Here is a 23,876-nt window from a genome sequence, read left to right as displayed (position 1 = left end):
AGTTATAGTGGAGAACTGTAAAAAAAGGGAAGAATCTAAGTATGGCATGGATTGACTACAAAAAGCTTTTGATAGTATCTCACATTCATGGAAAAAGAGTGCTTAACAATGTACAAAATACACCCTACATTGATTGACTACATTAGGGTAACCATGAAACAATTGCAGACCACTTTGCAATTAAGCCATGTTAAAGGGCAGATTATTATCCCAGGGATAAAAATTCAAATGGGGATATTCCAGGGTGACTCTCTGTCACCTTTGCTATTCTGCCTTGCCATTAATCCATTAAGCTGTTTACTTAACAGTTTAGGCCATGGCTACAATTTGGCTCCTAGAAAACAACAAAGTCAAATGACTTATCATTGTCAATGATTTAAAACTGTAGAGCTCATCAGATGAGGAACTGAAACCACAGCTGCAGGTTGTCAAAACTTTTTCAGATGATATTAGAATGTCATTTGGTCCTGATAAATGTGCATAAGCATCATTTAAAGCAGTAAAACTGCAGCACTGGGAAAACATCAGTTTGGGACAAGAATGTGATATAAAAGAACTTGAGAAAGAGAGAGTGTATAAATACTTGGAAATTTATGAAGGATCAGCAAAACAATATGAACAAATGTGAATAAAACTCAGTAAGGAATACTTTAGAAGACTTAAATTAATCCTGAGAACAGCATTGACATCTAGGAACAAGATCCAAGCTATAAATCAATTTGCTCTTCCTGTCCTAACTTACAGTTTGGGAGTGATTGACTAGCCCCAAAAAGTGTTGGATAGATTAGATATTAAAACAAGAAGGATGCTTCATGCTCACCAAATGAATTATAAAAATCAGTGCATACCAAGATTCTATATTCTCCATTCTGAAGGAGGGATAGACCTCCTTGAAAATGATTACATGTACAGATCTGCAATCGTGGGACTCCATACATATCTACTGACCTAACAAAATCCAAATGTAGTGAAAGTTTTGAAACATGAGGAGAATAAATCTAAGATGACTTCTCTGCTTAATTTAGCAGAAGCATATTGACATCAAGCAGGAATGGAAATCAAACCAGAAGTACATAAAAACCAGGCAGCAACTGAATGGGCCAAAAAAACAAAAGAAAGAATATAAGGTGAAGGACCAGATAAGAATTCAAGAAATGTGGAAAAAACATAAATATAGTTGCAAGTATAGAAAACATCTGGAAGAACCTCATGTTGATCAGGAACGAATGCAGGAATGGTTAAGAAGAGGCAAATTCAAACCAAGAAATGAAAGGTTAATATTGGCAGCCCAAGATAGTGGGCTACATACACGGTGGTCTACAAAGTTCATTGAACATGTGGGAGAAACAGACAGATGTAGGTTTTGTAAAACTGAATTGGAAACAGTCACTCACCTTGTTGCTGGTTGCGACACACTAATGGCAGAAGGACTGTATACTGAAAGGCATAATAATGCGGCGAGACTGTTGCAGTGGGGATTGTGCAAACATTATGGTACTGAAGTGGTTACAAAACCCTGCAAACATGAGCCACAAAGCGTCATAGAAAATGATGAAGTGTATATCACATGGGATTACCCATTACCAACAGTTGAAATGATAGATGCTAGAAAACCAGATATAGTGGTCCAAGAAAAGAAGACAAAAGTAGCATTGATCATTGAAATTGCTACACCCAGTGACTACAGTGTCTTGCGTACAGAGAGACCCAAAGTCATAAAATATCAGGATCTGCAGGCAGAAATGAGAGCAATGTGGAAGAAAGATACCCAGACAGTTCCAATAGTAGTAGGAGCAACGGGTCTTATAAAAAAGAATTTACAATCATATTTGGATATGTTACCAATACATGTAACTCCATACGAACTGCAGAAGCAGTTATTACTGGGCACTTTGCAGGTGCTGTGAAGAGTACTACTGGCTAACATCAAACATTGAAACAATACTAATTTCATGAACTTTAATCATACTTTGACTTAGGAATGGGGTCCACTCCTGTCATGGTATTAGAAACCTGAAAGACTTGGAGAAATTAAGAAAAGGATAAAAGAAAAAATAAATTGCAATATAAGTTTAAAGAATGATACAAGGATGTTCTTTCTTCTTCTTGATATAAGTTTTGCACGTCATACCTGCCAGTAGCTAATGCTGAATGCCCTGATACTGACATGTTTTGTTTTCTTGGAAAGCTACTTCTTGCCCATAATGCACTGTGAGAGCATTCTTCATGAGGTTACCATGGTCTGTGCTGTCAGCTCTCAGTCCTATTCACTTAGACTAGAAGTAGGAAGAAATTCAATCAAGTATGAGAAACATCAGTAAAAATGCCAGTTACATTTTTGCAGTGACTTTTACATAGTTTATTTCCTATGTGCATGTTACATCATGTATAAAATCTTGCAAAAGGATAAAGAAATAGCTAAGATAACTTTTCCTTCTGAATAAGTAATATTATGTGAGTTTCATGTCCAGCCTTCCTTCCCCTAGGCAGCCAGAGTGCCACATTTCCCAATTTGCAAAGTCAACTGATTCATAAAGTTGCTCTTGGTGGTTATCAGATTTATTCACTTTCACATTACAAAAGGTCAAACAAGTTTACAATGCTGGGGTAGAGAAAACATCCATTTTTTTTATGACATCATAAAGTCATTGTTGCAAATTTTGAACCTGAATAACTTTATGACTTCAGTGGATGTAAAATAACAAAACAGCTATAGGCACTTTGCTACATTTATTTTGCTTAGCAAAATAGTTTCAGATAAGATAGGCATAGTGATGCAACAGCAAGAAAGACAAATTCCTAAAGAAAGCATCAGATGACTACATTTCATTCAGGAAACTGACTAGGATATAAAGGCCACAGAGTGGAATAAACTGCTAATTATGGTTTTTAATATCTGAAGGTATGGAAGGAAACATACTTCTTCTTCTTTCAGCTGCTCCTGTTAGGGGTCACCACAGTGGATCATCTGTTTCCATTCCTTCCTGGAAGGAAACATACTGTGGGGAAAATAATTCTTGTGTTTAGACATGGCTGTTTTTTACTGAAAGCTGAAAACTGATAAAAATTCAAGGAATAGACCAAGGCTGTAGTTGTGACAGTGTTTATCTTTTTTTTTTTTTTTTTTTTTTTTTTTTACCTGTTATCAGATGGCCATGAAGCCATTATCATATATTGTTCAATTCAACCCTGTACCCCTGGTATTTTATGACACTGGGAGGGGTAGGTGAGAGAGGAAGATCATAACTGTCATTCAGCAGTGTGTAGGACATTTTTAGATGCTTCTAATATTTTTGTTTGTTTTGTTGCCAAGAAAGTACTGTAGAAAGTATTTTGTGTGTGGTCTTTGTGAGCAGTTGACTAGACTACATGCATGTGTTAGTAGGCTCACAGTCCTGTGTCCCTAATGTAAAAGCTGCATTCTTAAGCCTTCTACCAAATGCAATTCTTGATGCAGAACTTCCACACAATTCCTGTGAGACTGAACCAGTGCTTACCTTTCACTCATGACTCTCCCTGGCCAGCCCCTAACACTACTTGGGTCACTATCTGAATCTGGGTCATTTGCCATGTGCTTTGGGCTAAAATGCCTGCATCATTGAGCTAGTAAGGATTTGTCACTGTTTAAAATAAAAGATCAGATGACATTAAAAAGTCATAATGCAGTAAGTTTATGTAGTAGATCTTTGAATAAGTGTTTGATAGATGAATTAGCCTTGGATATATACAGGAAGTTATTAGGGTTAAGCATTTTTTTAAATATGTGCAGTAAGAAAGTTGAAACAGATGCTAAAAAGAACTATGTTGTTTTATTTCTTTTGTAAATAGTTTATTAATGAAGTTATCCCTATTAAACAGAAACTATTTTTCAGAAAGAATTTGGTGAGAAAAGCTCCCAAGGAACAGCATAACACATTAAACATTAGCATAATTAGTTAAATACATTTAATCATAGACTATCCTATTATGAACAGTTATTAAGCATACATGCTATGTGCATATCTAAAATGTATAAAGAAAACTAAGAAGCAAATGCAATAGTGCAGAAATCACATAAATGTAATACGCCAGACTGATGGTACAGAGGCACACATACATTTGTATGTAACCTCGGTTTGGGAATGGACCTGAGAACTGGAAGGGTCACCTAGAGGAGTAGGATATAAGTTAGTAAGCTTATTTTGAATTACAAAACTTTAGCACCTATGGGTTTAAACTTGGAAATTAATTTTAATGTATAAATCTATGAATATGTGTTTGTATGACCATGGTTGTGACTCTTTTAAGGGCTAATTGATTTTGTAATTGTGATTGATTATTCAATTGTAAATGTTGTATATTAATGGTGTGGTAGTCTTGTAAATTATTCCTCTGAAGGCATTGAAGCCAAGGCACCAGAATGCTATTAAATTCACCCTGTAGTTGCTGGCTACTCCATTGTGTTTTTTTTATTATAACTGCTGATGGTCAGTACTCCTATCTAGAAGGGACAAGGAGCCATGGAAAGAATTATCATGGAAATTATCAATAATGATATATAGTAAACCTCCAGACACTGGACCTTATAACCCAATTTGGTTTCCTCAAGGACAGATAATGCCTACTCAACCTGGTGGACTTCTTTGAGAAAGTAACTAAAGCAATGGATGAGGGCAAAATGGTTCACACTGCCTCTGTTGACATGGCTAAGGCATTTGACACATACTCTACTCAGGCATTGTTGATAAACTGAAGAGGTTATGTACAAACTCTTATATCACCCTTAGGATAGCCAACTGGCTCACAGACAGGACCCAGGAAGTTAGAACTGGGGAGCCCTCCTCTACAAAGAGGCTAGTCACAAGTGGAGTCTCTCAGGGAACAATCCTTGGACCACTCCTTTTTGGCATTTACTTCTCTGAACTTAATGCCAATGTTAGTGGTCTCTGGCTGACTCAATTTGCAGATGATTACAAATTAGGAGCTGCCATTGAATCTCACACTGACACACATTTCTCCAGTTGGGGCTGACAAAGACAAACAACTGGTGTCAGAGCCATGGACTAAAACTAAATGCCAAGAAATGCATAATAGTATCCTTCTGGAAGGCATACACCCCTGATAACTATCATATTGACAACACAACTCTTTGAGCTGACCCAGTAGTCAGGGACTTAGGAACACACATAGGTAGTAATCCAGCTTTTGACCATCATGTGTCTACAGTAGTGAGGAAATCATTCTATGTTGAGCAACTTATAAACAAAGGTATGGCATCTAAGTCCAAGGAGGTCATTGTTCCACTGCATTCAGCATTCATCAGACCTATCATTGAGTATAATTCCCCCTTTGGTATGTACCTAACCAGACATATCCAACAACTGGAACATCCACAAAGGTTCCTCACTAAAGGAATACAGGGTGTAAGTAAAATGTCTTATGAAGACTGCCTTAAGACCCTGTCCCTGAATTCTGTCTCCTACAGGCTTTTGAAGGGAGATCTATGCCTGGCATACAGGGCATTGTCAGACCCCACTCTGATGGAACTTCTGCATATCCACAAAACAAACAGCTCCAGAATTACCTGTTCTAAAGACTTAAACCTTTTCTGTGATATAAATAGGACCTGCTGGAGAGACAGGTATGTATCCCAGAGAGTAACCCATCTATGGAACAGGCTCCACATCCATGTAAAGCAGAGTTCTTCCCTGACCCAATTCAGTGCAATGTGTACAATTGGATGGGGAACAGGAAATCTATCCCTGGTTTAGCACCTGTGTGTCTAATGGACACAGGCAACCTGTAAATGGTTCATCTCCCAGGTCCCTGCTTGTAAATGTTTCATCTCCCAGGTCCCTGTTTACACTTATCAAGGGTATCTGAACTTGTCAGAAATGTAGGATTCCTGGCTAGGCTTAAAATGGCCTTTGTGGTCATTAGCCTAGCAAACACCTATGAACCTATAAGATAAGTTGCTGTGTGCATGGCATCTGGAGATCAGGTGCCTTGCAAGCCATTTAAGATTGAATAAAGAATAGCAAGGCCTCCAGAACATGACGTAGTGGTCTGTGCCACCCATGCATTAATATAATTGCACATCACTCCTTATGTTAGGTACTTTGACTGGTCATCAGCAGTATGATTATTCACTTTAATCAACCTTATTACCTAAGTGAGTCCTACGTTCCCTGAACCTTATTTTTGGTTAGTTGTTAAAGCGCTACTCTATCATAAGTTAGGAGGCCCTCCCAGTGAAAGGTTACATTTTAGAACATCTGGTAAGGAATTATTATGGTACTCAGGAGAGGATGTAAAGCAGCAGGGATAAACAGGGAATCAGCAAATATTAAGGAGAGACACAAAGTATAATAGTGAAAAAATAAATCAAATCTGTGTGTATAAAAGCTTTACAGGTAAGTAACTTCCAAAAACCTACTATGTTCTGGCAAACTACCTTTCAAATAAAGCAAATGCAGATCTTTCAGTGTACATGTATTTATTTATTTATTTTGGTCAATTTTCTTTTGTCTTCTAGCATAGATGTTGTGCTGTTTGATGTTATCCTTGCAATATTCCTTGATACATTTATTTGGACAATCTTCAGTCTGTTGATATTTTTCTTGCAGAAAGACAGTGGAAACAGAACTCCCAGCCTTACAGCCTTCTGATCATTGAGGCTTTATAAACATGCATGAAATCTCCCCAAACCACTAACAGCGTCCTTTCAAGCAACAATAGACATGAGTATTTTACAAGGTTAAACAAGTTTACTTTCTCTGTTTTGTCCATTTTTACCCTGCTGTTGACAGGGGATATTGTCAATATTATCCACAAATTTTCTTATAGAAACTTGCCTAATCTCATGGATAGAACCAAATGCAAGTTCTGAAGACTTAAAACTTGTAAAGGATGCTCTATTTGCAGGTGCAAGGATTGTAACAGTGGACACTACGTTGATGACCATGTATTCAGGGTCGGTCATCTACTTAGTTCTTACATTAAAGCTGTCATTTTGCAGACTAAAATGTCTGTGCAATTTATATTACATTGTTCAGACTACCCAGCAAGTTTGAATATGAATTCAAGAACAAAATTATAGGACATTAAAAATAAAATATAACCACTACAGGCCCCCTTGCAAATTTTCCTCATTTGATACTTGATCAAAATGTTAATATTTTATATTGTATATCTTTGTTTTAATTGTCAATTGAATTTAAATGTTTCAGGTAATTCTATTAAAGAAAAAAAATATTTTTGATACTCTTCTTCCTAAAGGCATAAATAATGATGTAAATATGGGGCATTTATTGCAAACTAGGATGATTTTGCCTGACTAAATGTATTCCTTTATTCAATCATTTTTGCATATGAATATTTAATCAGGTAATTTGAAATGGTTGTGTTTTGATTTTTTTCTCTTCATGGAGAGGAGTATTTAAGGTATCTGATTTTTGCTGTTTATAACCTTAAGTTTTAAAGATCCAGTGTAGCCAATGCATGTGTAATGAAGAAGCCCGGCTTCTATAACATGTCAACTCACCTCTAATATTGTGATTGAGTCTAGTAAGAAAAGTGTAGTCCTACACAAATGAACAGAAATCACTGATGTAAAAAGACTGAAATGAATTTAGCTGAACCTACACATGGCATACACAGCTAACATTTTTGCCAACAGCTATTCTACTGGGGACAAGTCAGCAAGTCAAAGCCTCCATACCAAAATATACTTACTCCATAGCTATATTACAATGGGAAACAGAGAAGCACCTTGCAAGCCTGAAAACATTAGCTACAAGTTGCATCTCACGCTCATGTAACATAATATTTAAATAAGGCAGGGCATGGTAAATGGGATTAAAATGATTGCAAAGTTCCAGTTAGCTGTCAGTGGTAGATCTATATTAGTTTGCTGAAATTTATTTTCAGAGAAAACCTATTTATCAACCCGTATTCAGTGAAAATCAGCTCTGCGATTCACTTAATTTTCCAAGGGCAATGAAGTAGTTGGCCAAATACACATCTACACAACTTTGCCCATTTCCCTACCGTAGTGTGATCTCAGAGTTGGTATATATAGTTGGGGGGGCATATTCCCCCACATCAGGGGGTGGGGGGCAAAGTCCCCCAATTGGGTGGGTTTGATTTAGTTAGTTGTGGGTCTGTTGTGCTGTGTGTAATTGTCTCATTGCCCTTGGAAAATTCAGCAAATCACAAAATTGATTTTCACTGAATATGGGTCGAAGAATAGGTGTTCGGTGAAAATAAATTTCAGCAAACTAATATAGACCTGTCAGTGGCATGTAGGATATACTTTATCTTACTAAAAGTCTATGCAATGGAATAATAATGTATTCAGCTTGATGACTGTTTACAAAAGAGAGGGAAAGATCCTTTTTATGGGAGAACCAGGTAACACAGCTCCAAAGCAATTGTAATCTAATCACAAAACAACACATATTAAGAGCAAAACAAAAGACAGTAAAAGACAGCACTAGCAGAAGATATTTTAAAGATATTTCTTTAGATATATATGTAATATGGTTTACCTTAGTCAGATACAAACATATCAAATGGCAAACTATAGACAAAATATGTACAGTTGGACTAATCCAGAATATTAGAAATATTCTCAAAGTTTGAATAAATACCAAAGAAGGAAAATTCCCTTCTGCAGCAACAGCAGTTCAGAAACCATTAACGGAGTGGATACTACAATGCTGATTCCAGAAAGGAAGAGATTGTACCCACAGGTGTGTTTCTACTTTTGAGGGGCCCCATCCACATCTGCAGCATCTTCTAGAGATGGCTGGGGGGAGTTGTGTGGGGTCCTGTACCCTAACATAGTTTCCACATGCTTTGACTGTCCAGATGCATAGCAACAGATGCATCTAGGAAAACCAGAGGCCTTTCAACATCAGACTCTGAAGAAGAATCACATAGCAATCTCAGTCTCTGTAAGAACTGAGGTATTTACCAAAATGAAGTTGCAGTCACTTGCCCAGCTTACCCAGGCTGAAATTACAGTTGATTTACAATAATTGCTCAAGTATGCAGTTGCTTGTGTTTTTGTTTGCACTACAGTGGGGAAGATCATATTAATTGCACAACAGTAAGTTGTAGGAGGTCAGTGCATCTCTAACAGTGAGAAGGGTGTTACACTGTCTTATCAGTGATTGCTGTCAGGTGCAGCAATCTCAGACTGAGAATAATAAAGTAAGGGGCTTTAGCAGATAAAGCCTCCCATACAGAGCATGAAGAGATGTTTGCTGTCCTACAGAAATATGTTTAATCTGTGTTACACTTGCTCATAATATGATGAGTGTGAGTATGTGTTTTATAAGAATGTGTACAGATGAGCAGATGACTCAAGCAGATATTGTGGATCCATTACATTAAATAATCACAATGTGAACAAGATTCAAAAAATGCCTTTAAATTGTTACAAAATGCAACTTACCTTTAACTTTTCTGGGTCCATTTCCTTAGCCATTTCTTCTTTTCTCATTTCAGCAATTGTTTTAGTCCTTTTATCTTTATGAGCACTGAACCCTTGGCCTGATAATAAGTCCTCAAAGTTATCATCCACCATTTTTGGTCGCACTGTTTATACAAAAAGAACAATTTTATTTGCTCATCATATCATAAATTCTACACCTTTCAAATGCCTGCCATTGCTCTAAATAATCCATCTGTGCCAATCTACATATAACCCTTTGAAGCAATTGATACCAGTGAGGCAGTCCTCAAAATTAAATCCTGAATTTACAAACTTAAAAAAAAGTAGTCACTCAAATACATACCTTTAAAGCAAATATTTACATTTGTTAATTTATTCACAAAATATTCATAACTAGTGAAAAAACAATTACTTGAATAACCCTCTTCTGACCTCCTTTGACAAACTCCTGCTGTTTAAGTATGACCAAGAGTTTGCTACATGTTCTTTGAGTTTAATACACTGTTGATTTTGTTACATTGCTGTCCTCTTATTGTTCCATCGGTCACTGGCTATGGGCAAAGGAAAAATCAGTGCTACATGCATACTATGCTCCTCCACAGATGATAACAAGCAGGACATTCGAGCACGCTGATAATTAACTGATTGTGCGTTAAGATCACTCTGATAATTAAACTGATTGTGTATTATGATATTACTCTGATAATTAACTGATTGCGTGTTATGATCACTCTGATAATTGATTGTGTGTTATGAGCATTCTGATAATCAATTAACTGTATGTTATGATCACTCTGATAATCAATTAACTGATTGTGTGTTATGAGCACTCTGATAATTAACTGATTGTGTATTAAGATCACTCTGATAATTAAACTGATTGTGTATTATGATATTACTCTGATAATTAACTGATTGCGTGTTATGATCACTCTGATAATTGATTGTGTGTTATGAGCATTCTGATAATCAATTAACTGTATGTTATGATCACTCTGATAATCAATTAACTGATTGTGTGTTATGAGCACTCTGATAATTAACTGATTGTGTATTATGATCACTCTGATAATTAACTGTGTGTTCTGAGCACTCTGATAACCAATTAACTGATAGTGTGCTGTGATCACTGATAATCAATTGACTGAATGTGTATTATGAGCATTCTGATAATCAATTAACTGTGTGTTATGATCACTCTGATAATCAGTTAAATGTGTATTATAATCAATCTGCTAAACAATTACTTGATAGTGTGTTATAAGCATACGGATAATTAACTGTGTGTTATGAGCACTCTGATAAAGCATTAGCTGGTTGTGTATTGATCTACACTGACAGGTTTCATCCAATCAAGCATCAGCTCACTTACATGATATGTTTTGAAATGGTACTTCATGTGTGTTTGAGCAGCTATACTGTTAAATGGCAGTCTTCTCTTCAGTATGCTATGTTTTGTTTTGTTGTGTTAACAGGATAAGTGAAGTGCGCTGATCCAAGAAGCCTGACTGTAAATGCAAATACAATGTCTACACAATAGATACTTAGCATCTGTTTAAGTATATTAATCAAAAGTAGCACAAATATTGACATATATATGAGAAGAGTAGCAACTGGCTAATACAATTTCAAAGTATTTGTACATTTTCATAATATTGGTATACAAATTTATAAATGTTAATTGAGCAAAATATGTTAATAAGATGATAATGTAAATTTGCACAGAATGCAAAACATTCTCTGTATACTAAGAATTATGTTGTTAATTAGCTAAGTAAATTAAAGTAATATAACTGTAATTTGTTATCAAAGTGGCATGGTGATTAGCATTATTGCCTCACACCAGTATGTTCTCTGGTTGGGGTCTCAACTTGATTGACTTTTTGTGGAAAAAGCAGGTCCTCCGTGTTTATAGGTTTATACTAGGCTAATGACCACCAAGGTCTTTACAAGCCTAGCTTTGCAACCCTACTCAGTTTTATACCAGAGTTCCTTGGATACTTATATTGATGGGGTATGTTAGCAAAGAGGTAGATATAGTTGGAAATTCATTTATTTACTGTCGACCATTGTCTTTCAGAGACATGGGGGCCAGACCGGGGATGAATGTGCAGTTTCTCAAGGTTGCTTTTCAATAGGGTTAGGGATAAACTCTGCTTCATGTAGATTGGGAGGTTATTCCATCACCTGGTGATCGTCTGTTCATAGGTTCATAGGTGTTTACTAGGCTAATGACTAGAAGGACCTTTTTTAAGCCTAGCCATGCATCCCAAATCTCTGACAAGTTCTGGTACCCTTGATAAGTGTAAGCAGTTGCCTGAGTCCCTTAGAAATATAGGTGCCAAACCAGGGATGAATTTCCTGTTCCCGGTCCAATTGTCCAAGTTACAACTGAATTGGGATAGGGAGTAACTCTGCTCCACATGGATGGGAGCCTGTGCTGAGAAGGGGTAATCTCTGGGAAAAATACCTGTCTCTCCAACAGGTCCTGTTTATATCACAATCAAAGTTTAAGTCTTTAGCATGGGTAATTCTGGTGCTGTTTGTTTTGCAGATATACATAAGGTCCATTAGGGTGGGGGTCTAACAATGGCTTGTATGCGAGGCATAGATCTCCCCTCAATAGCATGTAGGAAACAGAATACAGGGATATGGCCTTGAGGCAGTCTGCACAGGACATGTTATTTACACACTGTATTATTTTAGTGAAGAACTTCTGTGAACATTCCAATTGTTGGATGTGCCTGGTTAGGTACATAGCAAAGGGGACATTGTACTCAATGAAAGGTCTGATGAAAGACAAATACAGCTGAACAATGACCTCCTTGGACCTAGATGCCATACCTTTGTTTATAACATGTACAGCATGTAATGATTCCCTCACTACTGTAGACAAATGATAGTCAAAAGCTAGATTACTGTCTATGTGTGTATCCCCAAGTCCCTGACTACTGGGTCAACTCTTAGGGGTGTGTTGTAAAAATGATAGTTAGCAGGGGTGGATAAGTTCCTGAAGGATACTATTATGACATTTTTGTCATTTAGTTTTAGTCCATGGCTCTGATACCAGTTATTTGTCTGTGTCAGCCCTTCCTGCAGAACATTTCCGTCAGTGGGGGATTCTATGACTGCTCCTAATTTGCAATCCTCTGCAAATTTAGTCAGCCAGATGCCCCTGACATTGGCCTTGACTTCAGAGAAGTAAAGCAAAAAAGGAGCAGTCCTTGAACTGATTCTTGTGACTGGCCTCTTTGTAGAGGTGGACTCCCCAGTTCTAACTTCCTTGGTCCTGTCTGTGAGCCAGTTGACTAACCACTGGGTGACATAAGGGCTTATACCTAACCTTTTGAGTTTATCAACAATGACTGAGTGGGGCATTGTGTGAAATACCTTGGCCAGGTCAAGGTAGGCAGTGTGAACCATTCTGTCCTCATCCATTGCTTTGGTGACCTTCTCAAAGAACTCCACTAGGTTTAGTAGGCATGACCTGCCCTTGAAACCAAACTGGGTTGGTTCCAGTGTCTGGAGGCTTCTTATGGCATTATTGATCATTTCCATGTTAATTCTTTCTGTGGTTTTGCATATGTGAGTAGTGAGACTTATTGGTTTGTAGTTTCCAGAGTTATTAGATGGCCTACCTTTGTGCAGAGGGATGGCTGGCTCTGTTCTCCACTTGTGAAGCACAAAGCCTGTTTGGAGGCTAAAGATAAACAGCAATTCCAGAGGGCCTGATAGGTCATGTCTCGTGCTATTTAGAAGGCATCCTCTGATATTGTCCGTGCCCAATGATGTTCGTGGCCTTAGAGAAAGCATTGATGACCTGTTCCCTAGTGATAGTAGGGGGAGTTATATTTGATGGTATTTCCTGACAGAAGGATGAGGGGGGAGACAGGAGTAAAATTAGAGCTGAATTTGTTAGCCAGTAGGTTTGCTATATCTTCTGGGTCAGTAAAGTGGTTCCCTTAACAAAGTGCCCCACACACCATTGTGTATTTCCTTTGAGGTTGTGGACATAGCTAAAGAATGTTTTGTGGTTGTCCTTGGCCTACGCAGTCCAAATGTACCTTAAATTTGGCTTTGGTAGACTTTATTTGTACTCTGATTTGCTTGTTTAGTTTAATGAGAGTGTTTTTATTCTTCTGAGAGCTACATCTCCTAATTTATGCCGTGAATTTCATCCTTCTGTTATATAGCCTATTGTTGTGATTACACCAGAGTGACTTGTTTTTTGAGTTAGTTCTGTACTTCTTCCTGGTGCATACAACTGCCTCTATGCAGCTATTAACATGCTTGTATAGGGTTTCTGTGAATATTTCCATGTAGGCAGCAGTGTTTTTGCCAGGTTATCACTTAAAGAAGTAGAACATTAATCTTAGAGTATTTCCTGAACATTCCTGGATTAGCCGGGTTTCTGGGTTTTATTTTTACTAAAAAGGAGGCCATTTTGTGGTGTGACTTACCAGAGAAGACATTACAATAGGGGGTGCAAAGCACACACTCATGTAAGTGAGAACGAGATCCAGTGTGTTTGCACCCTTGGTTGGTGTATTGATCCAGGGAGTTTGTGTTTACAAACTCCAGGAATCTCTTTGCATGTTTGGTGGTGTATATGATTCCCGGTTAATAGTGAGGTAATTAAAGTCATCTATGAATATGGCATTGGATTGGAGGTGAGTGTTTCCAAGAAGTTCAAATACATGTTATGGGTTTCCTGGGTCATACAGGGGGACCTATAGCTTGCAAGGAAGTGCTTTGGAATTTTGCCTATGATTTGAACATGTAGAACCTTAAGTGCATTGTCTTGTTTGACAAGCCTTGAGGTATATTTATTTTTGATGTAAATTAATACACCTCCACCTTTAGTCCCTATCTGTGTAGTAGGTGGCATAAATGTTTAGAAGACATTATAACCTTGGACTGCCGGTGTGTTCTCCACAGCTTTAAATCAAGTTTCAAAGGCTGCACAGACATCAGCATTCTCTAGGATGAAAGAGCTTGTAGGGAGTGGAGTTTCTTATTTAGACTCCTAAAGTTGAGCCTTTAGATGTTCTTAGTTTTCATTTGCTATCTCAGAAGTACTTTCAGTTTGGCTATGCCTAAAAGGATATTATGGGGGAGAACAATGTTTTAGCTAATATTTGAAAGCCTAGATGGGAGAGGTGCAGACCATCTCTGGCAAAGCAGTGTGGTGTATTGACCATCTCTTTCCATGCTGACAAATATTACACCCCCTTAGAATGACACTAGAAACTAAGCTATTTATTAAAGTCAATCAACTTCTGCTCATATTGTGGCATCATCATTAGTCAGAATAATGCTGTTCAGTGCTAGGCTTATACTAGCCTGGGACACATATTCTGAGAGCTCTGTGATGTCTGTCTTCATATAGTCTAGGGAGGTATGTCTCAGGTCATTTACACCCGCATGGCCTATGACTGAGTCATACTGGTACTTGTGGTCCAATGACCTGAATGTGCGCATAATGTGGTAGACCCAGCACCCAGATAAACAAATGTCCGTTACTTTTTCCTTACTCAGCCTGGTGAGTGGGACATCAGTGTGTCTCACAATGAGGTCTTCAATGACCAGAATGTTGGATTGTGTGGTGGCTTGCCTTATGGGTTTAGATGTAGAGGCTCCATGAGACGTCGCTGTATGTGTTGATGTGGATGTTGTTTTGAAAGAGTGCATTTATGGTTGCTGAAGGTATTTGTTATGCATAATTCATCTAGGAGGTCTTTGGGGTTTAGAAAAGTTACATTTAAGTGCCTCAGCATATGCCTAGGTGTCTGCTTTGAACTGTGTGTGATGGGTACACTATGTGTTCTACTGACAACCTGACTGATATTAGGAGTGCTTTTATGTGACAGCTTTGCCTCCACTGACATTGTGTAAATGCATTTCTCACATATCATGTCAGTTTGAGAATTAGCAGGTTGTCAGTAAATATTAGGCAATTTCTACATTGCTCCATGATGATCATATTCACCAAGATGGTCATCGAGATAGTGTGAAAGTTCATATCCACGGAAATTGACCCTTTTATATTGATTAGATGGTTGCAGTGAGAATATAGATTAATGTCAGGAGTATCTGGTTTGCATCTCTGGGGTAGTGCCCTGTGTGCAACTAGGTATTGGTGAAATTTCAGGGGTGATTTTACAAGAAAAATGTCAACTCAAGGTGTCTGTCTCTAAACAGGACACTGAAAACACTTGAGGGAAAACTAATAAGTAGACCTTGATAATTTCTGGATGAGGTATTTAGGAAAATATTCTGAAGTCAGATTAGAGAGTAGCACATACCCGTCTATCTAGCATGTTCTATTTCAAAGTTATGTTAGACAGCAGTACATATCAGTCTCTCTAGCATTTTCTATTTATGTCACAGTCAAAGTTCAGTTCCTTGGATCTAGTGTATCTGGTGCTGTTTGTTTTGCAGATGTGCAAGAGTTCCATCAGAACTGTATCCAAGGATGCCTTATATATTATGCTCAGTAACCTGTCAGAGATTGAGTAGAGAGACAGTGCCTTAAGGTGATCTGTATAGGACAGGGTATTCATAACCTAGAGTCTCCTAGTAAGGAACCTTTGAGGGTATTCCAACTGTTGCAAGTGCCTGGTTAGGTACATACCAAAGGGGGAATTATGCAGAATGATGGGTCTGATAGGGGCTGAGTAGAGTGGTACTATAACTTCCTTGGACCTGGATGCCATACCCTTGCTTATGAGTTGGGTGGCATACAATGATTTTCTTACTATCTTGGCTACATCTTGTTTGAAGGCCAGATAGCTGTCTACATATGTTCCCACATCCTTAAATATCAGGTCAACTCTAAGGGCTATTTTACTGATAGAGTAATTAGCTTGGGTGGACAATTGAGTTTTAATCTATGGCTTTGGCACTAGTCATTTGTTTGTGTTAGACCTTCTTGAAGGATGTTGGTGTCATGGAGGGGAATCTATGATAGTTCCCTATTTAGAGTAATTTGCGAACTTGCTGAGCCAGAGGCCTTCAACATTAGCCTTAACTTGCAAGAAGTAGAGGCCAAACAGGAGCAGGTCCAACATTGAGCCCTGGGGTACTCCACTGGAGACTGAGCTACTGGTGGAGATGGTCTCACCAATCCTGACTTCCTGGGTCCTATCTATGAGCCAGCTAGCAATCCAGTGAGTTATGTAGGGATTTATGCCTAGTTCTGAGAATTTGTTGACAATAGCTGAATGGGATATTTTATCGAACACCTTGGTCAGGTCAGTGCAGGCGGTATGCACCATTCTCCCTTATCCATAGCCTTGGTGATATTGTCAAAGAAGACTACAAGGTTGAGTAGACAAGACCTTCCCTTAACAAAGCCATACTGGGATGGGTCCAGTGTCTGGATGCTGCCAATGTCCTTGTTACACTTGTCAGACTGATGGGTCTCTAGTTCCTGGGGTTGGTTGATGGCCCACCCTTATGAAGAGGAATGATCATTGCAGCCCTCCATTCACCTGACATGTAACCTGTTTTGTGGCTGTAGTTGAAGAGTGTCTAAAGTGGTCCTGGTAGTTCTTTTTTACGTGATTTAGAAGGCAACCAGGGATACTGTTGGGGTCCATTGAAGCACAGTTCTTGGCCTTAGTGAGCACCACCAGGACTTGCTCCATGTTGATAGTTGGGTGTTGGGGGGATATGCTAGAAGGGAGTACATGGGGGGCAGTGGATGGAGTGGGGAATCCAGTTAGAGATAAATTTATCAGCCAGTATATTTGCTATGTCACCCTGGTCAGTGATGGTTGTACCATTTACCCCCAGTTCTGCACACTGCTAAGTGTTACTTTTAAGGGTCCTGCCATAGCTGAAGAAGGCCTTGTAATTGTCCTTAGTCTAGGAGGCTATCCTGACCTTGTAACTGGCCTTTTTGGACTTTATTTGACCACTTAGTTTCTTGTTTAGTTGAATAAGAGAGTTCTTGTCTCTTTGACAGTTGCTCTTTCTGATTTTGGCCATGACTTTTTCTTTTGTTATATACCCTGTTAAGGTAAGCATTCCACCAGTGGGGTTTGTTTCTGGAGTTAGATCTCACCTTACTTATGGTAGGTATGGCAGCCTCAGTGCAGCCATTTATGTTTGTACAGGGTTTCTGTAAATACTTTTGCATAGGAGGCTGGATTTTTCAGGTTTGGGGAGCTTAATAGGATGTAGTTTCCATTAGAATGAGGGAGACAGCTTTATGGTTCAACATGACATGGTGGTGGGGGGGGGGGGTGAAATGCTCTCCCATGTTGGGGAGTACTAAGTCCAATATGTTTGATCCTATGGTTGGAGTACACACTGTCTAGTCCAGGGTGCTTGTATTAATAAAGTCCATGTAACGTGCTTGTGAGTTAGAGGCAGTGTATATTTTCTAGTCTTTAGCGGGGTAGTTAAAGCCTCCAATGAGCAGGGTATTTGATTGGCTGGTGAGCATCTCTACTAGGTCTAGGTAAGAAGTTTGAGCTTCATGGGTCATAGAGGGTACCTGAAGCTGGCCAGGACATGGTAAGGAACCATGTCTATGGAGACTTGGAGGTGGATGAACTCTAAGGCATCATCCTGTTTAACCAACCTGGAGCTGTAATTGTTGATAATGTAGGGTGAAACATCAATGTGTTTAGCTGCGTTTTCTCACAGTACTCCCTTTTCCTCACAAAGATATGCTCTTGGTGAATTGCTGACTCTAAATTTTCTGTAGTTGAAAGTAAAATGTGTGTATGATATAGAAAAAAGGCCGCTCAGTCTACTGCGATTCCTTACTTGTCTAATAAAGTCTATGGATCGTGGCAGCTGTTCATGCATTTGCAATTTTCTTTTTCCAAGAGAGTTCATAATTTTCTCGTGAAAAGTATCACATCCATTGTTTTCTTGATTTCCTTATGAATAGCATTTCAACAGAGTGGTGGCTATTTCTGAGAATGCCCTTTTCTTTGCCAGATAGCCTAATAAAATAGGTCTAAGTAAAATAAAGACATTATAGCCTCTTAGGGAATAAGCATGCTTTCTTTTGAATAGTGTAGTTTTCTGGGGTAGAATTTTGTTTTTAGTGGTTTGAAGTAAAGTAGAATTGTGTGAGGAAAGAAAACAAATGGTAAAAAGCTTATATTCTAAATCAGGTAATAACACATTGATAAAGTACTTCTATCTTTCAGTTAAAGCAGACTGGAAGTTTTGTAAGAGATCTTAGCTGAATTGTACCCTTTTTAATTATATGTTCAGTATGGGGTGTTAAATAAAGATTAGGGTCAAGGGTGATTTCTAACTGTTTTTGGCACATAGTTACAGTCATTGTAGTTCCACTAGGGTCATAAATGGCTATATTTTTAGCATAGCATAGCCACTGTGGAGTTACAAAAAGTGTAATATTGGTTTGGGAGGTGTCAATTATCAGTTTGTTTATAAGGCTAAAATCCTCCTCCAGTGCCTTGTTCGTAGAATGTATGTTGTTTTCTGATTTAATTATAACAATAACATTTACATTAAAAAAACAATTGAGGACATTGATAAAAAAAGAGTAGGTCCAAACAAAGTCCCATAGGACACCTGCAGATATACAATACGTTTCTGTATGAGGATTATCTCCTTATCATCCTAAAAGTTCTGACAGAAAGCTTTCAAGGCAAAAAGTAAGTTCACTAGAAAAGTATCAGGAGAACTTTGTTTTTCATGGAGCAGGCTGTGGTTCACTGATATAAAAGCTGATTTCACATCATGGGAGATTGCACTAGTTAGGTGGCTATTATCCAAGCTGATGTACATTTCCCTGATAAATGTATACATAACAATAGAATACAATCCATGCTGTTTGATAGTAAAGATGCCACGTGCAATAATATATTTCAAAATGTGGTCATATATTATCTTTTCAAGTTTTTTTGTTAGCGAGAAAGTATTTGCAATTGGCCTAAGGTCTTAGGGTTTGATTGGAAAGGTACATTGAGATGAGGTATAACAAGTATATGCTTACTAAAACTATGATGAATTATGCATGTGGAGATGCTAAGACTGTAAATGTACTCAGGTGGTATACTCAGTGTGACGTCCATGCCCTGGCCCAGCAATCAAGGAGCCTCAATCCTCACCACTAACACAAGTGAGGGGTGTCTAATATAGGAGGGAAGGATAACAAATACACACAGTAAAGTGCAATTTCTTTTAAGAGCACACAGAGATCACAGTCAGTCCAGGGCTGGTCGCTCTCTTGCTCTCCAGGTCGTCAAGTAAGACTCCCCACTGGCACAGCTATAGGGACCAGATCTCAGCCTAGTGGGCAAACTAAAACCTCCAGCACCCTCTCTGTCCAACCAGTGCTTCGTGTCCCTGCCCAAGTAGCTGACACACGCACGCACACACACACACACACACACACACACACACACACACACACACACACACACACACACACACACACACTTTGAGAAGAGTTTATACAACCACACAGATACTCCTGGGGAAGGCTGGCACAGGTTCTCTAGCTGTGCCCCTTTTTCCCAGACTATACGGTAGTACCAGCTGCCACCACCTACTAATATTTATCAGCTACTCAAAGGCCCTTAAAATGGTGTCCAATTATTACTGTGCAATATTATTATCCAATTGGTAGCATAGCCGGGCTAAAGCTATTGAAGTGGCTTTGTACAATTTTACCAAAGGCATGCAAGTACTCTAAAGAGCTTAAATTATCTCTACAAAACAGCCACAGTTGAAAGGGTTTAAAATATTTAATAACAAATAGTCAAAACACAAGACAATACTTTTTACTACACAGTGCTAGTCAAGAGTTCAGAGATCACAGATAAATACTTAAAATAATTCAGTAGTACAGTTCTGACATCACAGAAAAACACTTAGTCTAACCTTTCTAGTTTCTAGCTATTTCTAAGAGAAAAACACAAGTCTAAGATAAACTTACATATAGAGCAAGACATGCTGGTGAGTTGGATGGTCAAGACAAAAATGCTTAATGCTCTCTGATTCTCTCTGTTTTTAAAATCACATTCCTGGTTCACATTACATCATTCTTCACACTTCCCTGGGTTACATTACATCATTATTCACACTTTCTTGGGTTCCCAGGCTAACAGAAACTATGTTTACATTCTTTACCTCTGGGCAGAAACCACAGCAATAAAGGACATTTATGCATGCAAATTCTGGCCATTAACTCTGGCCTTAAAACAATAGACAGGATGCCCCACTCTAGACTCATTGGCTCCAAGTCCTAACATCAAAGGGTCACAACATGTTTTACTTGGTCAGTAGAGTGCACTGTTGATACATTTTTTCCAGTTCCACATGTAACACCCTTTTTACCATTTAAAACAGCAAGCCTGTGGTTTACATTAATATTTATAGATGACAGAATTATCTCCAAAATTCTATCTGGCTAGGCTGGCAGCCTTCACCTATCTTCACCCGATCTTCACATATCTCCCCCCTCCTCCCAGAGAACTCAAGCTAATTTTTCACGAGACCTTTGAGAAACACTGCTTGAGGGAGTTAGGTCTGTCTGAATATACCTTACCCCATTCCCTGTCTTGAGAGCCCATCTGCATTAGCGTTGCTAATCCCACTGCGGTGCTACACGAACATATCATATGCTTGCAACCCCAGACTCCATCTTAGCAACTTGACATTTTTCTGGCTGGCTCTGTTTAACCATGTTAGGGGGTTGTGATCTGTCATAACAGTGAATTTCCTTCCATTCAGATAAGGCTGAAGTTTCTGCAGTGCCCACACTATGGATAGACATTCTTTTTCTACAGCTGCATAGCATTCCTCCATGGCTTGGAACCTATGACTGAGATAAACCACTCTTCCCCCTCTGAAAAAATCTAACTAAGTACAGCCCCCACCCCATGGTTTAAAGCATCCACCTGCACAACAAATTCTTTGCTGTAATCTGGACTGGCTAACACAGGGGGTCCTCCCAAAGCTTCTTTAAGCTTCTGGAATGCCTGCTCACATGCTGGGGTCCACACTACCTTATCTGGCCTGTTCTTTCTTGTCAGGTCTGTAAGTGGAGCAGCTATGGTACTAAACTGAAGACGAACTTTCTGTAGTACCCTGCTGTCCCTAAAAATGCCCTCACCTGCTTTTTAGTAACAGGTGTCGACCATGCCTGAATGGCTTCCACTTTGGCAGGTTCTGGTCTTATCTTACCACTCCCCACTCTATGTCCTAGGTAGAAGACCTCTGCCATACCCACCTGAAATTTGCTTGGCTGAATGGTCAACCCTGCCCTCTGTAGTCTGCCCAGCACCTCCCTGACATGTTGAAGGTGCTCTTGCCAGGGATGGCTGTAGATGGCAATATCATCTAGGTAAGCAAGAGCAAACCTTCCTGCTTCTGCTAGGATATGATCTACCAACCTCTGGAAAGTTGCTGGGGCATTTTTCATCCCAAAGGGCATCTGTGTGGACTCATACAAGCCAAAAGAAGTCACAAAGGCTGATTTCTCTTTAGCACTGGGAGTCAAGGGTACCTGCCATTAACACTTGGTAAGATCAATGGTTGTAAGATACTTAGCCCCACCCAGCTGCTCTAGGGCCTCATCTGTCCTAGGCATGGGGTAAGCATCTGACTCTGTGTGACTATTTAATTTCCTGTAGTCAACACAGAACCTGGTGCTACCATCCTTCTTTGGCACCAGCACCACTGGGGAGGCCCAGGGACTGTTGGACTCTTGAATCACCCCTAGTTCCAACAACTTCTGTACCTCTTCCCTCAAAGTCTGTTTGACTTGCTCAGGCACTCTATAAGGGGCCTGACTAATAGGCCTTTGGGGTCCTGTATCCACCTGGTGCTGCCCCAGGTGGGTGCACCCTGGTTTCCCAGTGAACATGTTCCCAAATTCCTGCAATACTGCTTGGATTTCTCGAACCTGGGTAGGAGATAGCTGCTGGGATATTACTACCCCTTCCACTGAGGTGTCAGCCCAAGCCTCACTGAGGAGATCAGTCCCCAGATCTCCCTCAGACTCCTCCTGCAATCCACTGCAAATGCTCAGCACAAGGGCCTCCCTATCATGGTGAGGTTTCATCATGTTAACATGGTAGAATTTGTGCCCCTGCTTTCTGCCTAGCAGTTCCACCATATAATTAACATCACTTACCTTTCTTACCACCTTGTAGGGTCCCTCCCAAGCTGCTTGCAGCTTGTTGTGTCTGACAGGAATGAGGACCATTACCTGTTGCCCCACAGCATACTCTCTAGCTCAAGCATTCCTGTCATACCACACCTTTTTCTGTTGTTGGGCTTCTGCCAGGTTCTCCTGGGCCAAGCCCATGAGTTCCCTGAGTTTTGTCCTGAGGTTCAGGACGTATGCCACAACAGACTCCTTGTGAGACTCGCACTCACCTTCCCACTTGAATTAAATCTAGAGGTCCCCTCACCCTATGTCCATACAGCAACTCAAAGAGTGAAAAACCTGTAGACTTCTGGGGAACCTCTCATTAAGCCAACAACAGATGGGGCAAATATTTGTCCCACTCCCTCTTAAAATGATCTGCAAATGCCTGTAGCATGGACTTGATTGTAGAGTTTATCCTCTCAACAAGACCATTAGTCTGGGAATAGTAGGGGGTGGTCTTCATGTGCTTCACCCCACAGGACATCCACAGACAAGCCAGCAGGTCTGACATGAAATTGGCACCTCTGTCAGTCAGTATTTCTTTTGGGAAACCTAGCCTGCTGAAAATCTCTAACAATGCATTTGCCACCTTCTCTGCCTCAATGGAGGACAAAGACACTGCCTCAGGGTCTCGTGTAGCATAATCCACTACCTCTAGGATATACTTTTTCCCTGTGGAACTTGGGGTACTCAGAGGACCCACAATATCCATAGCTACTCTGTGAAATGGCTCCTCAATCACAGGCAAAAGCATCAAAGGAGCTCTCACCTTGTCTCCTGCCTTGCCTACCTTTTGGCACTGCTCACAGGTCCTGCAGTACCCTGTTACATCTCTGGAAATTCCAGGCCAATAGAAGTTCTGCATAATATGCCTCTTTGAATGTTTTATGCCCATATGACCTGCAAAGGGGATATCATGGGGTATGGCTAAAAGTGCCAGATGGTAGGATCTAGGCATTACCAACTGCTGTACTCACTTACCTTCTAGTCCTCCCTCAGGGGTCCACTCTCTGTACAGTAACCCTTTGTCCCTGTATACAGATTCCCTCTTTCCTTGAGAATCAGGTGCCTCCCTAGCTACCTGCCTCAGGATTTGCAATGTAGGGTCTGAGAGCTGAGCCTGTCTCAACTCTCTCCTTGTAACCCTTCTCAGCTCCCCTTCCACAGGAAGTCTAGCATCCTCTGACAGTGGTGCCTCACTGTCAGCTTGGGTACCACTACTCACCTCTACCTTTGCAGTCACTCTGTCCAAGGGACCATCAGTACCCACAAGCATCTGGGTATCAC

General features: G+C 39.6%; 1 protein-coding gene across 2 annotated transcripts in view; it reads right to left on the bottom strand.

The window, feature by feature from the left end:
- Nucleotides 1-23,876, bottom strand: part of DNAJC6 (DnaJ heat shock protein family (Hsp40) member C6) — a 953,450-nt gene that overhangs the window by 126,465 nt on the left and 803,109 nt on the right. For both annotated transcript variants that reach the window (XM_044085567.1, XM_044085566.1), the window contains exon 17: nt 9,440-9,582. In XM_044085567.1, the coding sequence (XP_043941502.1) occupies nt 9,440-9,582 (143 nt within the window). The remainder of the gene's footprint in view (nt 1-9,439; nt 9,583-23,876) is intronic.

Source organism: Protopterus annectens, chromosome 10.part0, assembly GCF_019279795.1.
Source record: "Protopterus annectens isolate FY-2018-M chromosome 10.part0, PAN1.0, whole genome shotgun sequence".
NCBI lineage: Eukaryota > Metazoa > Chordata > Ceratodontiformes > Protopteridae > Protopterus > Protopterus annectens.
This window is presented reverse-complemented; position numbering and strand designations above follow the sequence as displayed.